At 55.3% G+C, this 16541-nt stretch overlaps 2 protein-coding genes across 3 annotated transcripts in view; both read left to right on the forward strand.

Moving 5' to 3' along the window:
* INTS3 (integrator complex subunit 3) overlaps positions 1–8415 on the forward strand; it is a 47899-nt gene extending 39484 nt beyond the window's left edge. Inside the window, exons 21-30 of the mRNA XM_023213805.2 lie at positions 2123–2276; positions 3365–3433; positions 4232–4307; positions 4576–4689; positions 5057–5105; positions 6173–6340; positions 6690–6790; positions 6984–7056; positions 7267–7423; positions 7535–8415. Of these exons, the coding sequence (XP_023069573.1) occupies positions 2123–2276; positions 3365–3433; positions 4232–4307; positions 4576–4689; positions 5057–5105; positions 6173–6340; positions 6690–6790; positions 6984–7056; positions 7267–7423; positions 7535–7612 (1039 nt within the window). The 3' untranslated portion in view covers positions 7613–8415. The remainder of the gene's footprint in view (positions 1–2122; positions 2277–3364; positions 3434–4231; positions 4308–4575; positions 4690–5056; positions 5106–6172; positions 6341–6689; positions 6791–6983; positions 7057–7266; positions 7424–7534) is intronic.
* Positions 8416–9628: 1213 nt separating this feature from the next.
* SLC27A3 (solute carrier family 27 member 3) lies at positions 9629–14550 on the forward strand. 2 transcript variants are annotated; one of them, XM_023213806.2, is made up of 10 exons: positions 9629–10520; positions 10874–11083; positions 11443–11601; positions 12131–12255; positions 12538–12732; positions 12840–12930; positions 13062–13260; positions 13499–13596; positions 13728–13858; positions 14217–14550. In XM_023213806.2, exons 1-10 carry the CDS (start codon positions 9803–9805, stop codon positions 14391–14393), a joined length of 2103 nt encoding a protein of 700 aa, XP_023069574.2. In that variant the 5' UTR covers positions 9629–9802; the 3' UTR covers positions 14394–14550. The 2 variants fall into 2 exon arrangements, with proteins under 2 accessions (XP_023069574.2, XP_026303138.1); XM_026447353.1 differs by lacking the exon at positions 14217–14550 and having other exon boundaries at positions 9630–10520; positions 13499–13646; positions 13728–13850.
* The last annotated feature ends 1991 nt before the right edge of the window (positions 14551–16541 follow it).

A 16541-nucleotide genomic window follows, 5' to 3' on the forward strand; every position in this document is an offset into this window, starting at 1 on the left:
TTTTTGTATTTAGTAGAGACGGGGTTTTACCATGTTGGTCAGGCTGGTCTCGAACTCCTGACCTCAGGTGATCCACCCACCTTGGCCTCCCAAGGTGCTGGGATTGCAGGTGTGAGCCGCTGTGCCCAGCCTCAATAATTTTTTAGTATATTCACAAAGTTATACAACTATCACTAATGTCTAATTTAGAAAGAACATTTTTATCACCCCAAAAAGAAACCTCATACCCATTAGCAATCACTTTGCCATTCTGCCCTTCACCGAGCTCCTGGCAACCACTGATCTGCTTTCTGCCTCTATAGATTATTTTGGACATTTCAGATAAATGGAATTATACAGTATGTGATCTTTTGTGACTTGCTTTGTTTTTTTTGTTGTTGTTGTTGTTTTTTTTGAGATGGAGTCTCACTCTGTCACCCAGGCTAGAGTGCAGTGGCGCAATCTCGGCTCACTGCAAGCTCCGCCTCCTGGGTTCACGTGGTTCTCCTGCCTCAGCCTCCCAAGTAGCTGGGAGTACAGGCGCCTGCCACCATGCCCGGCTAATTTTTTTTTTTTTTTTGTATTTTTAGTAGAGACGGGGTTTCACCATGTTAGCCAGGATGGTCAGGATGGTCTCGATCTCCTGACCTCATGATCCGCCCACCTCAGCCTCCCAAAGTGCTGGGATTACAGGCATGAGCCACCACGCCTGGCTGGTGACTTGCTTTTTTCACCTAGTATAATGTTTTCTAGGTTCATCTATGTTGTAACATGTATCGTTTCTTCATTCCTTTTTTGTTTGTTTTGAGATGGATTCTTACTCTGTCACCCAGGCTGGAGTGCAGTGGTATGATCACAGCTCACTGCAACCTCTGCCTCCTGGGTTCAAGCAATTCTCCTGCCTCAGCCTCCCTAGTAGCTGGGACTACAGGTACACGCCACCACATCCAGTTAATTTTTGTATTTTTTTGTAGAAATGGAATTTCACTGTGTTGGCCAGACTAGTTTCGAACTCCTGACCTCAGGTGATCCGCCCACCTTGGCCTCTCAAAGTGCTGGGATTACAGGCATGAACCACTGGGCCCAGCCATCTGTATATTTTCTTTGGAGAAAAAAATTTTCCCATTTTTAATTGAGTTATTTGTCTTTTTATTATTGACATTTAAGATTTTTTTTTTTTTTTTGAGGCAGAGTCTTGCTCTGTTGCCCAGACTGGAGTGCAGTGGCGTGAGCTCCACTCACTGCAACCTCCACATACTAGGTTCCAGTGATTCTCCTGCCTCAGCCTCCCAAGTAGCTGAGATTACAGGAGCGCACCACCACGCCCAGCTAATTTTTTTGTGTGTGTTTTTATTAGAGATGGGGTTTCACTATGTTGGCCAGGCTGGTTGACCAGGCTGGTCTTGAACTCCTGACCTCAGGTGATCCACCCTTCTCTGCCTCCCAAAGCACTGGGATTACAGGCATGAGCCACCATACCCAGCCAACTTTTAAGAATCTTTTTAAGATTTTGTTGTATACCAAAAGAGTTCTTTATGTATTCTGGATACAAGTCTCAGACATGATGATTTGCAAATATTTTTTCTTCCATTCTGTAAGTTTTAACTTTTTTGATAGTACTTTTGAACAAAAGTGCTAACTCTTTATGAAGCTAATTTGTCTATTTTTTTCTTTTACCACTTGTGTTTTTGTTGTCATGAAGATTTATTCCTGTTTCTCTTCTACAAGTTGTGTGTCTTTAATTCTTAACGTTTAGGCCTACAGGCCATTTTGAGCTAAGTCTGTATATGCTGTGAGGTGTCATTGCCCTCATGGTTAGAGCCCAGAAAGCAAGAGAAAAAGCCTTCTCCAGCCTGACCTGAGCCCTCCCTCTTCTGTTCCTGACTCATCAGTCAGCAGCTTTACTCACTGACCATGGTTGGAGCCCTCTGAGTTCTGGGGAAGGATGGAGAGAAAGAAGAGTATCCTCTGGTTCCCAGGAGTTATTAAGCCCCTGTGGGAGGCAGTTGGGAGGGACATGCGGCAGATCAGCACAGGGCATCTGGAGCCAGCGAAGCAGTTTTAGAGCGGGAGCCTGCTTCAGTGATGCTTGAAGGTGGGCACTGGGGTCAGGCTACTGGCTCAGGTCCAGCTGGTCTTGCAGCAAAGCCGCCGCAGGGAAGATGAACCTGTATGAGTCATTTGCCCAGGCTACCCAGCTGGGCGATCTACACACCTGCCTGATGATGGACATGAAGGCCTGCCAGGAGGACGATGTGCGGCTCCTGTGCCACCTCACGCCCTCCATCTACACAGAGGTCAGTGCCTGCATCCATGTCTCTGCTGGGGGGCTCACAGGGACACACTTCAGTGAACACGCTGAACACACACAACCCTGAACCCTCTTGTTCATCCTCACTAACCTAGGTGGGCCATTGCTTCCCACAGTCACAGCTGTCCCCTCCTTCCACTTCTCTTTATTAGTGGTTGAAACATTTCTAGAACTCCCTGAATTCCTATACTTCAGTGTAACTGATGTGCACTGGGGTCTGGGCCTATATACTTGGCTTCTCATATTGGGTCCCATCATCTGGACCTAGGACAGGTCCCACAGACCAGATCCATGTTCATATCAACATGGACAGATCCACATCAGCAGGCCCTCTTGTCCTCTGATGGCTCACCCTTGCTTGGATTCTCTCTGATAGTTCCTGATGACCGGGGCTTCTGTAGTGGAGACTCACTTTCATTTCCCCTGGTTCACTCACGCTCTAGGAACTGGGACATAACAGGTATCGGCCCTTTCTCCTCTTGGTAGAAGTTCCCAGGAAGAGGGAAATGAGGATCCAGGGCATGACAGGAGGAACTGTGATTGCGGCCGAGTACTGGAGGGAGGAGGGGTGCAGATGCTGGACACAGGGTACTTCCCTCCCCTTGCTCCCCCTTCTCTAGATGGGGCCCTGCCTGCCCCACATACCTCCAGACATAAACTCTCTACACCACCTCTTTGGCCAAAGGTCAGCACAGGTTGGACTCTTTGCTGCCAGGGATGCAAATATTTATTCTACCGCTGCTCCCACACAGAATCTGGCAGCATGGCCAGTCCTCTCAGCTCTGGCTTTATCTCTAGTAGTTCCCCATTCCTTTCTGTACACACACTGTGGGAACTATCAGAGAAAACCCACACCCCTGATGGTGTGCACACGTAAATAACAACACTTGGGGTCTTCAAGTTCTCAAAGTCTTCCAGCATCATACCTGTTGGATCTCTGTTTAGCGGTTTATTTTAGGGCCTGTGTCTGGCTGACCCAGTCAGACCTTGACATGTAACAAGGAAGGAGAGTGGGTTATGGGATGAAAGCTGAGGAGCCTACCCAGGACTCTTCCCCTCTCTTTTTCCATTTAGTTTCCAGATGAAACCTTGAGGAGCGGAGAGCTGCTGAACATGATCGTGGCTGTTATTGACTCTGCACAGGTGAACATTGAGCTCTGACCTCCCCAGAAAGGTCTGGGAGGCAGCATTAGGGGAATAGGGCCTCTGCTGTCCCTCCAGGCCTGCAGACAGGGAGCCCATGCTCCCCCCTGACTACAGTGATGTGCACTTTCAGCCATGGGGCCTGGGAAGGAAAAGTGGAGCCCAAGCAAGGCAGGCTGAGGTTAGGCCAATCCTGCCTGGAGTTCCCCTTGTTCTCCATATTCTTTGGGCACTCCTGTTCCACAGCAAAAGCTGAGGGGGTTGTGGTTTTAGCTCTCAACTGGTCTTTCCTTTGACTCGGAATGAAAATGGTCAGACCATTTCTATTTGACCTTTTTAGCATGCGTAGGTCCCCGAGAGGCTGTAGCTTTGCTCGGGTCCTTCTCAGGCCTATACTGGGATCCCATTTCTCCTCCTCTCCACTTAGTTCCCATTCATAAAAGAGGAAGCTTAGCACCCAAGAATCCTCCTTCTTTTGCCTTTACCCTGCCCAACGTACATCTAGAGCCCAGCCTCTCAGGGTCCTTTCCTTCTCAGGCTCAGACCAAGGCTGTAACTACTTTTGCCCAAAATAGTCCTAAGGTTCCCACTCAGGCCTGTGGCTACTTTATCAGCCCCTTCATCCTTCAGAGACGGCAGCATTCGTTGTGTGCCATCTCCTTACCATTCCTTTAAACTGGGCCTTCACTTCTTCTAATTTTTTTTCCCCCTTATGAGCCCTCCTGCGTCCCCGTCCATACTAGCTTCCTGGCCCCTTTCAGAGCTGATGGGTTCTGCCTCCTTCCTCCACCTCCTTAGCTCCAGGAGCTGGTCTGCCACGTGATGATGGGTAACCTGGTTATGTTTCGAAAAGACTCAGTTCTCAACATACTCAGTAAGTGATCAAACCTTTAGGTACCTGGGAGAGGAGAGGAGGGCAGGGTGTCAGTCCTGTGTATTTTACACTATCTGGAAAGCTGGTTCTGGGGCTGGGAAGTTAAGGGGACAGAACTGTACTCCACCCTGGTGTGGTCTGGGGCGGTGTCTTTCTGGATCTGTCCTACCTCTGTAACATCCCTGCTCGGGGTACTGGTTAGTAGTCAGTGGATTAGAGGTGTGTGTGTGTGTGTTCTTGAAAGAGATGTTTCTTTTGTCTCTTCCAGTTCAGAGCCTAGACTGGGAGACCTTTGAGCAGTATTGTGCCTGGCAGCTCTTTCTGGCCCACAATATTCCCCTGGAGACCATCATCCCCATCCTGCAGCACCTCAAATACAAGGGTGAGTAGGTTTGTAGGTAGGAGCACATCAGGCATGACACTTCCTGTACAGCTAGGGCAAGGCTGAGGCCTAGGCTTCTAGGATGAGCCCAGATCCACTGTCCTCCTTCCCACCAAAGTGCACAAGGGCAGTCTCCCCGTCAGCCACTTTTGTCCTTAGATGGGTCCTGTGGGTCCACCATGAGCCAGGCTCTGGGCTGGGGCTCAGTGGCTCAGGGACTGATAGGAGTGGGGTAGGGGATTCTTCCTGGCTCCTCATCAAAGACTGTCCTTATTCCCTCCAGTGGCTGTTGGGGGATGACAGAGGTCCCCAGATTCCATCCTGGAATCATACCTTCCCCTGAACAGCCTCTGCCCTTCCCTCACAGAGCACCCAGAGGCCCTGTCCTGCCTACTGCTTCAACTCCGAAGAGAAAAGTGAGTTCCACTTCTGGGGCTCTTTAGCCCTCAGTTTTAACATCCCAAGAGCTGCTGTGGTCTAAAGGGCTTCTGTCCTGCTCCTTATTGCCATATTTTTTCCTGTCGTTAACATCTGCTTATTCTGCCCTTCCCCCAACGTGACTTACAAATGAGCAGCTCCCCTGGGAGCTGGGCTTCCTCTCGACTTTACCCCCCTGCCCACCAGGAGCTGCCCTCGGAGGTAGGGAGGTGGGGACCGGACATCCCTGTTTCCTGCTGCCACAGCAGTTCTAATCCCTGGTGGCTCCTGCTCCCCGCCCCCGCCACCCCACCCCCGCCCCCGCCACCCCATGCTCCTGCGGCCACTGCACAGCTAATCCAAGAGGAGGGAGGGTCAGGGCAGAGGGGTCACGCACCATCCTCTCCCTCACCCTGTGCAGAGCAGAGCCAGCTGGACCCACTGTGCCTTGACAGGGTGGGGCAGAGAGGGAGAGGGTGGCAGCCCCCTCTTCCCGCAAAGCTGCTTTAGCAACATCCCCCGGTAAATGGGGCAGCAGCTGTGTATCTTATCCTTCCTACCTTTCTGCCTGCCTTCCACCCTTCCTGCTCCCTGCCTGAGAGACTAGAAACGGTACAGAGTATCCTAGAGGGAGAGGGAAGCTTGGAGGCTGTGTGGGGCTGTGGCTTCACAACCCTCTCCTGCCCCCTTCCTCCAGCTGGAAGCCAGGTTGGCCCACAGCTCTAGCAGGGTAGGGGTAGGAGAGCATCTGCAGGTCACATGCTTGTGCTTCTGCCTCCCAGGCCCACTCCCCGCCCGACTGTTCTAGGGGAGAACTGAGGGTTCTCCTTCCCAACACACACACGCACACACCTTCTCCTACTGCAGCAAGTGAAGAATCTCACTTCTCCTCTCCTGGCTTCCACAGAGGATGAAACCAGGCATTCCTTAGCCTAAGGAGAAGAGGGAGAGGGATGTGAGAGTAGTGGGTGGGTAGGGAGGCCGGGGTTTGGGAAATAAGTGGGAGAGACCCAGCATGCCCTGTGGCCACTGTGCAGGCAGCACCCAGCGCCCCTTCCTCCCCCAGGCCCAGCGAGGAGATGGTGAAGATGGTGCTGAGCCGGCCCTGCCATCCCGACGACCAGTTCACCACCAGCATCCTGCGGCACTGGTGCATGAAACATGACGAGCTGCTGGCCGAGCACATCAAGTCCCTGCTCATCAAGAACAACAGCTTGCCTCGCAAGAGACAGAGGTGGGACACAGTCCCTGTCTACCCTCCAGGCCATGGCGGTCTGCAGGGACTGCCGCCCGGTGGTGGTGGGGGCTGGTGCCGTCCCAGCCTGGTTTGTGGGCGACATCTAGTGGTCCGAAGCCACATGGCATGCGAGACCACTGTGGCCCCTTCTCCCCATCTTCCGGTGCCCCTGTGGCCAGGATCCCCTGCTCTAGGCACACCTTTCTCACCTGACCCCAGCCCTCCCAGCCTGCCTATCCTGCTCCCCGTGTAGGCTGCGTCTGTCTTAGGGCCCTGGCGGGTGGAGGGTGTCTTGCACTCTGGAGCCTCCCGCACTCAGACTCCGGCTCTGGTGATTCCTGCACAGCCTGAGGAGCTCTAGCAGCAAGCTGGCCCAGCTGACTCTGGAGCAGATCCTGGAGCACTTGGACAACCTGCGGCTCAACCTGACCAACACCAAGCAGAACTGTATGCCTTCCACCCTCGGCGTCCAGTCGGTGCTGCCCTGGCCCAGACTATGCCTGGAGCCAGGCTGGGGGCAGGGGCAGGACACTCGGGGCCACAACCCACACTGGGGATAAAACAACCTTTGGGTGCTGTTGAATAAGCTCCCAGACATCTGATTGTTTTTCCTTCCCTACTCTCCCTTTTCTTCCTCTAGTTTTTAGCCAGACCCCAATTCTCCAGGCGCTGCAGCATGTCCAGGCGAGCTGTGACGAAGCCCACAAGATGAAGTGAGGCCCCTGCCACTTTGGGCCTTGGAAAGTAGTAGGGGAAAAGCCTAAGGGAGAGGAAGCCTGCTAGGGACATAAATGTAATGGCCAGCAAGACCTTAGGGTCCAGGGTTGAAGAAAAAGAGGCCTAGGCCTGGGGGCAGAGAAGAGGATGGGAGGTGCCGTAGGAGCAGTAGGCTCGCACTCAGAGCTCCTGCTCCTTTTCCTTAGGTTCAGTGATCTCTTCTCCCTGGCGGAGGAATATGAGGACTCTTCCACCAAGCCACCCAAGAGCCGGCGAAAAGCAGCTCTGTCCAGCCCTCGAAGTCGTAAGAATGCCACACAGCCCCCCAATGCTGAAGAAGAGTCAGGCTCCAGCAGTGCTTCGGTGAGAGCCCAGCCAGTGCACAGGGGGAAAAGGAGCACTGGGTGCAGGTGGAGTCGGCACCAGCAGCTGCCCAGGCTGGTAACTTCCCATTTCCCCTCCCATCTCTTCCAGGAGGAGGAAGACACGAAACCGAAGCCTACCAAGCGGAAACGAAAAGGGTCCTCTGCAGTGGGCTCTGACAGTGACTGAGGCCCTGCATTCCCCTTCCCAACCCCAGCTGGATTGCTTTCTCCTCCTTGGTGATTCAAAGGTTAATAGAGGCTGGGGAGATTGCAGGGGAAACACCCTTGCCGCATCCCCAAGCTCCCCCGGTGGAAGGAGGAGCTTTCTCCTCTGGCTGAGTTTGAGAAGCTGCCATGCAGCCCCTAGCCCCTTCCCTCCTGGGGCCTCCAGCCCCTCACACTGCTGTTCCCAGTGATATTTGGGATCTGACTGAAGCCAGAGGCTCTGTAAAATCAGACCATAGTGGAAGTCCTCAGCCCCCAGGCCCCTTCCCCAGTCTCCTCCCCCAGTCTCCCAAGGAGCCATTGCAACAAAGAAGGGAAATGACAAAGGGGCAGCTGGCCAGAGAAGCTGGGATACGAGCAGAGACTCAGCGTGTGGGTGTCCCTTCCCGCTTCCCCCTTCGGGTCTTGGTTTGTTCTGAAGGGGTGTTTTATAGTCACTATCCACATGCCAGTGTGAAATGGGCATCTGTGGCGCGGTCAGGGTGTCCATTCCTAATCACGGGGCAGATGCCGCAAGCATTCAGAAAGGAGTCTGAAAGGATGGCCACAGCCCCGTGTGGTGTGCCCTGGAGGCTGAGGTTGGCCTGAGGTTGGCACCTCAAGCTACACCAGAGTCCAGGGAGTCCCAGAGGCAAGTTTCACAGAACTGTCAAATGATCCCATTTCCTTGAATCTGGGTTTTTTGTTTTTTGTTTTCTTTTTTTGGCAGAGATAATCGTGTCTTAAAAGTTGTTTTTAAATGACAATAAAACAAGCCAGAATGTCTTTTGTGCTGGAGTGTCTGCTGGCGTTTGCCCCGTGCATGTATAGCTTGGTCTTGATTTGATTGGCATCGCTACTTGTAACCTCAGAACATCCCCCTTTCCCTTCCTGTTCTGCCCCCACTTTTGTCTAGAGCAGAAGGGACTTGGCTTTGGCCCTTACCCATCCTTCCTGCTGCCCCTGGAGGTGGGAGCCAGGCGCTGACCTACCTATGCAGAACCATCCCCTGTAGGATGAGGCCTGTCCTTTCTCATTTCTCAAGAAATGAGGCTTCCAAAAGGTCTGTCATCCTCCAGTGGAAGTCTGTGTGCCTACCAACAACTGCCGGAGGACTCCCTGCTTGACGGGAGGGATACTCCAGCTCGGCCTCCAGGGACAACTGTATCTGGAGATAAAGTTCGGATACCAGGGAGGGATAGAGATGCTCTTCCTTCCACAGTCTGGCCACTTGCTGGGCCATGTGAACCAGCAGAGGAGAGTTCTTTGGCTATGCTGTTGTTCCCCGCTGTCCAGGAAGAATGGAGGCGGACCGAGGAGTGAAGTTTGGGTGAACTGCACAGAGCTGCTCCTCTTCAGCCTGAAAATTTGTCTTTTTGCAGAATCCAGGTTCTCCCCTCTCTCATCACTGCTGTTCCTTCCTTTGAAAGTCTAAACCACCAGAGGCCTTTTTCCTTCCTCTCTCCTTCCCCAGTTTCCTCTGCACCAATTAAAACCAGGATGGAGAGCATTTGCTGACAGGCGCCAATTACTGTACCCTTGCCCAAAGGGAGGGGCCTCTGTTGTGGCCCCTCAGAAATCTGGCAGTCTGGGTTTCCACCTTTCCCCTATTTTAACTCTCAGCCCCCACCCATCCCCTGGGGTTGCGGCTGGCAGGAGGGGATGGGCCTGCCTATCCTGCTGGGACTTGCAGAACCAAATGGGCCAGGGGCCAAGTTCTTCATTCTTTTGGGAGAGAGCAATGGTACCTTCCCTTCACGGGAAAATGAGAAACATTGAGGGGCAGATGGACTGCGATCCAAAAGCCCTGGCTATCAGGCCTGGACTCTAGAGCTTAGCCAGATGCCTAAACCGCCCAAGCCGAGAAAGAACTTAGAAGACAGACATAACCCTGGGATTGAGGGAAGGCAAGAGCACCGCCCCGGACCTGGTAGGGTGCGAGCCGCGAGCAGTCCGGGAGGGAGCGCGCCCAGGGCGGAGCGTAGGCTGTGGGGAGGGCTGGGAGTCCGGGGCCGCCCCACACCCGCACTTCTCCCGGGTTTCTGCTCTCCGCCCGTGGGGAGTGGTGGGGGCTTGGGTGGGAAGGGGCGTGTGCCAGCGCACGCGCGCTCCCGAGAAGGAGAGGTCTCGGCTAGAACGAGAGGCCCTAGGTTTTCGGGAGGGAGGAACAGGGATGTTTGCTAGCGGCTGGAACCAGACGGTGCCGACGGAAGAAGCGGGCTCCATGGCTGCCCTCCTGCTGCTGCCCCTGCTGCTGTTGCTACCGCTGCTGCTGCTGAAGCTACACCTCTGGCCGCAATTGCGCTGGCTCCCGGCAGACTTGGCCTTTGCGCTGCGCGCCCTGCGCTGCAAAAGGGCTCTTCGAGCTCGCGCCCTGGCCGCGGCTGCCGCCGACCCGGAAGGTCCCGAGGCGGGCTGCAGCCTGGCCTGGCGCCTCGCGGAACTGGCCCGGCAGCGCCCCGCGCACACCTTTCTCATTCACGGCTCGCGGCGCTTTAGCTACTCGGAGGCGGAGCGCGAGAGTAACAGGGCTGCACGCGCCTTCCTACGTGCGCTCGGCTGGGACGGGGGTCCCGGCGGCGGCGACAGTGGCACGCGGAGCGCTGGAGAAGGCGAGCGCGCGGCGCCGGGAGCCGGAGATGCAGCGGCCGGAAGCGGCGCGGGGCTTGTTGGAGGGAACGGTGCGGCCAGAGGTGGAGGAGCCGCCGCCCTTCTGGCACCTGGAGCAACCGTGGCGCTGCTCCTCCCCGCCGGCCCAGAGTTTCTGTGGCTCTGGTTCGGGCTGGCCAAGGCTGGCCTGCTCACGGCCTTTGTGCCCACCGCCCTGCGCCGGGGCCCCCTGCTGCACTGCCTCCGCAGCTGCGGCGCGCGCGCGCTGGTGCTGGCGCCAGGTAAGGCTGGAGCGCCGAACTAACTAAGGCGCAGCCAGCCACAGAAGGGGGCGTGTCGGGGACCGCAGAAGGGCTTGGATTCATCCCTGGGCCTGGGAAGAAGCCGACTATCCCTTGGGGTTCGAAAGTGAGTGGAGCTAGGAGTCTCCGGGTTTGCAAAGGGATGAGGCTGAATCTTTGGTGCCCCAAGGATCCCCAAGGAGTCGAGTTCCAGGCCTCAGACCCAAGATGGAATGTTCATACCCTTCACCCTCACCCAAGAGCAGTGTGGGCTCGGATGGGGAGGGGACATGGGTCATAGGCTCTTCTAGGTAGAGCCAGGGCCCCGGCGCTGTGCTTTCCCACCCTTCCAGAGTTTCTGGAGTCCCTGGAGCCGGACCTGCCCGCCCTGAGAGCCATGGGGCTTCACCTGTGGGCTGCAGGCCCAGGAACCCACCCTGCTGGAATTAGCGATTTGCTGGCTGAAGTGTCCGCTGAAGTGGATGGGCCAGTGCCAGGATACCTCTCTTCCCCCCAGAGCATAACAGACACGTGCCTGTACATCTTTACCTCTGGCACCACGGGTGAGAGCCGGGCACCATACTTAGCTCCCCGAAACTGAGGCAGAGGAAGGCAGGGTTCTGGGAACAGAGACTGGGACCTCCTCAGCTCCCAGACCACTCCTTCAAAGCCCCTAGACAGGATGCTGATTTCATTGGTACTTCCTTTTTCTCTTCATCATTTCACTCCCCAGTCCCTTCACCTCCTACTCATTTCTCCACCTCCCCTAGACCACCCAGATTTCCAGGACAGCCTGGTCTCCATCCTCAGTTTCTGTCCTGCGTCCGCCTCTTTCTGTGGGAAACCCAGTGGGGGTGCAAACAGATAGGTAGAGCTTGGAGTCCACCCTTCCCCTGATGGCCCCACAACTGCCACCCCACAGGCCTCCCCAAGGCTGCTCGGATCAGTCATCTGAAGATCCTGCAATGCCAGGGCTTCTACCAGCTGTGTGGTGTCCACCAGGAAGACGTGATCTACCTCGCACTCCCACTCTACCACATGTCCGGCTCCCTGCTGGGCGTTGTGGGCTGCTTGGGCATTGGTCAGTCTCCCCAACCCCACCTTCATTAATTCATCCAGCAGACATTTATTAAGCACCTACTATAGTGTGAGTCCTCCAGGGTAGATAATCTAGAGGACGGATGGGGCAGAGCCCTACTCACCAGGAGCTCTACAATGGGGCAGTGTTACCTGCCTAGACCCACAGACTGAGGAACGGGGCAGGGGGGCCAAATAACCACATAACTCCAGGCTGCAGGATCAAAGGCAGGGAAGGACTGTCAGTCCAGGAACAGGCAAATAGAGAAGAGGGAGAGAGAGACAAGGAGGTGAGAGTGTGGAGGATGGGATCTTTGGGGCTGGGAAAGGGCATTCACCCCTTCCAAGGCTGGGGACAGGGGCCGGCGGAGGGGAAAGGGCCAGCACAGCTTCCTGACGGCGTGACTCCCACAGTGGGCCCTTCCCGGGGAATGACTACAGTGAAGGCTGGGGTCTGGAAAGAGGGGCTCGGGCTCCCCACTCTGCTCCTAATCTTACCTCCTTCCTTCTTCCCCACTTCCTACTTCTGGCAGGGGCCACAGTGGTGCTGAAGTCCAAGTTCTCAGCTGGTCAGTTCTGGGAAGATTGCCAGCAGCACAGGGTGACCGTGTTCCAGTACATTGGGGAGTTGTGTCGATACCTTGTCAACCAGCCCGTGGTGCGTGGGCACAGATCCTGGGCAGAGCTGCTGGCACAGGGCTAGCTCACGGGGAACAGGACAGTTGACAGGAGACACTGAGACAGGGAGTTGGAGGGAGAAGCAGCAAGAAGGAAATGGCAGTGTAAGACAAGGAGCCGGAGATGGCCTAGGCCATCGGACGCTTAAGGCCTCCGAGGGAGGTCACAGTGGGGGGGATTCTGGTGAATGGAGAACAGGAATTCACTGCGGGGAGCGGGCATCTTGGTGCTGAAGCTCCGGCCCCTCTCCCACTCATCTCAGAGCAAGGCAGAACATGGCCATAAGGTCCGGCTGGCAGTGGGCAGCGGGCTGCGCCCAGACACCTGGGAGCGTTTTGTGCGGCGCTTTGGGCCCCTGCAGGTGCTGGAGACATATGGACTGACAGAGGGCAACGTGGCCACCATCAACTACACAGGACAGCAGGGCGCTGTGGGGCGTGCTTCCTGGCTTTACAAGGTGAGGGGCAGAGAGGAAACTGAGAACCCGTGGAACAGCAGAGGGCTGGCAGGAGAGGGGGCTCGTGTGACTGCAATGATTCAGTACCCGGGTCTCCCTTTCCCCAGCACATCTTCCCCTTCTCCTTGATTCGCTATGATGTCACCATAGGAGAACCGATTCGGGACCCCCGGGGGCACTGTGTGGCCACATCTCCAGGTCGGTGGTGTTCTGGTGGGGTGGGCGAGGTGCTGAAGCTGGCACAGGAGAACTGGAATTGGAGACGGGTGGATGGGGGCAGGAGGCTCTGGGAAAGGTGACAGCACTCCTGACCCTGGTGACTCTGCCAGGTGAGCCAGGGCTGCTGGTGGCCCCGGTAAGCCAGCAGTCTCCATTCCTGGGCTACGCTGGGGGGCCGGAGCTGGCCCAGGGGAAGTTGCTAAAAGATGTCTTCCGGCCTGGGGATGTTTTCTTCAACACTGGGGACCTGCTGGTCTGCGATGACCAGGGCTTTCTCCGCTTCCACGATCGTACTGGAGACACCTTCAGGTATCTGTCCGTAACTGGTTCTTCATCCTGGACATCTGATCTCTGTGATCCAAAGCTTCTGAATCTCAACTCCCTGATCTGCCACCTCAGCCCGGGTCCTCAGCTAATCTCTCATTCTCAGATCTCACCATTGCATCCCTGTGACAGTCTGGCATGCTGACCTCTGACCTCATCTCCCCACCAAGCCCATGAGGCCCTGACCCCCGACTCCCAGTTTCAGATCTCTGCTCTCTGACAGGTGGAAGGGGGAGAATGTGGCCACAACCGAGGTGGCAGAGGTCTTTGAGGCCCTGGATTTTCTTCAGGAGGTGAACGTCTATGGAGTCACTGTGCCAGGTGCCTAGGCATGGAAGGTGGGGGAGGCACCCAGCCACCACCCCGAATTGGTAATACTTGGGTGCAGGGAGCACGAGGCCTTCATGGTGGTCAGCCATGGAGGGGCTCACTCCGTCTCCCACACCCATCAGGGCATGAAGGCAGGGCTGGAATGGCAGCCCTGGTTCTGCGTCCCCCCCACTCTTTGGACCTTATGCAGCTCTACACCCACGTGTCTGAGAATTTGCCACCTTATGCCCGGCCCCGATTCCTCAGGCTCCAGGTAACCAGCCACAAACCCCGCAGCCCCTCACCCCATATATCCTCTCTCCACATATCCACCCCATGTATCAGCTTTGGGAGTTTGATGGCTCCCAAACTCTACAAAGGGGCCCCCAAAGTAATACACTCCACGAAGAGAAAAAACACGGAGACATACGCTCTTCACCCCACTTCTTTCCTTATCCCTGCCTTCTTCTGGCCTGGCTCTTTCTCCTCCCTGTCACCTCCTCCCCTAAACCTTGACCTTGCACTCCCTTTCCCCAGACTTGCTCCTTAACAAAATTCAGGCAACTCCCCTGAACCAGCTGGGCAGAGTCCCCTTCCCTCCAACTCCCTCTGACCCTTCCTCCTGTCCCCAGGAGTCTTTGGCCACCACAGAGACCTTCAAACAGCAGAAAGTCCGGATGGCAGAGGAGGGCTTCGACCCCAGCACCCTGTCCAACCCACTGTACGTTCTGGACCAGGCTGCAGGTGCCTACCTGCCCCTCACACCTGCCCGGTACAGCGCCCTCCTGGCAGGGGACCTTCGAATCTGAGACCTTCCACGCCTGAGGCACCTGAGAGAAGGACTCTGTGGGGTGGGGGCCGTTGCAGGGGTGCTGGGCTGTCAGGGACCTTTGCTATACCAGAACTGCGGTCACTATTTTGTAATAAATGTGGCTAGAGCAGATCCAGCTGTCTTTCTGACCTACATCTTTATCTCTGATAAAGATATCAGATATCATCTGATATCTGTCTTTATCTCTCTGTGAAACTGCTTTTTCCTCGAGAGTTTTCTCCTGGCGTGGAGCCACAGGCCACACGTTCCTGCCCTGACTGGCTGTGGGCCAGAGTCCCGTATCTGGACTTTGGTGTTTTCCTCTCAGGAGATCCTGTGTGACCCTTGTCCTTGGAGAACCTCTGGTTACTGATGTTTGTCTGTGTTCCTGTGTAGCTCACTCTAGTTTTACTCTTCCAGTGCCAGGCTCCCACTGCTCTGTCTTGGGAACTGGAGGACCCAAGGGGTTGGCTCAAAGGGCAGAGGTGGACAGAGGCACACAGAAACGCTGCCCCCCACAGCCAGCCCAAACTGCTCCCCGAGAATCAGGTATGGCCGGGCCTGAGGAAGAGTCTTAACCAGTCCAAACAAGTGTTTGACTGTGGGGGCAAGGATGCTCAAGATACCCCTCTGCCTCGCAGCTGTCTCTGAGAAGCCAATCTTTGAGGGGGAAGAGTGGGGTGCCCTTGCCTCCAGATGTTCCTACTCCTACCTGGTGACTGTCAGACATTCCCAGAAGGAGCAGTTCCCAGGGGAGACCCTCAGATACTGCAGGAGAGCTTGACAGAAGCCCCTCCATGGAGTGAGGCTCAGAGTGCATGTGGTGGCAGGAGGGATGGTGAGAATCAAAAGGAAAAAGGCCTCTCGACCCCCAAACGAGGTGTCCAGAAAGTTCATCATCTAAAAGCTTGAAATGATGAAGCTCCTGCTTCTCCTAGGAACTACAGTCCCCCTCTGTTTTGAGCTGTGGGTCCTTGAAATTTTCTGCTACTTTGCCTTTCCCCTTCTAGCCCCTCTGCCCAACATGAGAGGTCAGGGGACATGGCCTTCTGGTACACTTGGGTCTCTATTGCCAGCCCTCCTGTTCCAAAACTTTACAACTTGCCCCCTTCCACATGCAAGCCCAGTGCAGCCTCACTGACAGACTAGGTAAGGCACATGCTGAGGTGCCGGGGACATCTTCACACATAGTCCAATAAATGTGGGATTTAGCTCATTCTGAGCACCTCTCCAATCTGCCCCAGGAGGAGTACAATAGTTAGGGTGTGCCTGGGGGTAGGGCAGGTAGGCAGCCTGTTGGCTCGCAGTGGGGCACCTCCTGCAGCTGCTTTCCCACACCTTAATTCAGAGACGGAGTCTCGCCCTGTAGCCCAGGCTGGAGTGCAATGGCGCAATCTCGGCCCACTGCAACCTCCACCTCCAGGGTTCAAGCAGTTCTCCTGCCTCAGCCTCCCGAGTAGCTGGGATTACAGGTGCACGCCACCACACCCGGCTAATTTTTTTTTTTTTTTTTTTCTATCTTTAGTAGAGACTGGGTTTCACCATGTTGGCGAGGCTGGTCTCGAACTCCTGACCTCGTGATCTGCCCACCTCGGCCTCCCAAAGTACTGGGATTACAGGTGTGAGCCACTGCGCCCAGCCTATTTTTGCTTTTTAAAGTGTAGCTACTAGAAAATGTAGAATTACACATGTGGCTCAGGTTATATTTCTACTGAACAGTGCTGGCCTAAATCCTGACCCCACACTTCAAGACTCTGCAAGCCCACAAATGCCAAGTGAAACATGTCAGTTGCACCTGTGTCACCCCTGCTCTTGAGTATTTGCACTCTAGCAAGGTCAGCTGGGAGGAAGGGGATTCTGGCAAACTGGGCTGAGCCAGTCGCTGGGCCGGAGTTAAGGTGTGGGAGAGCAGCAAGAGGATCACTGGAGGCTGTTTGAGACCAGCCTGGGAGACTCTTTAAAAAAAAAGTTTATTCGGCCGGGCCCGGTGGCTCAAGCCTGTAATCCCAGCACTTTGGGAGGCCGAGACAGGCGGATCACGAGGTCAGGAGATTGAGACCATCCTGGCTAACACGGTGAAACCCCGTCTCTACTAAAAGATACAAAAAACTAGCCGGGCGAGGTGGCGGGCGCCTGTAGTCCCAGC

Source organism: Piliocolobus tephrosceles, chromosome 1, assembly GCF_002776525.5.
Source record: "Piliocolobus tephrosceles isolate RC106 chromosome 1, ASM277652v3, whole genome shotgun sequence".
Taxonomy (NCBI): Eukaryota; Metazoa; Chordata; class Mammalia; order Primates; family Cercopithecidae; genus Piliocolobus; species Piliocolobus tephrosceles.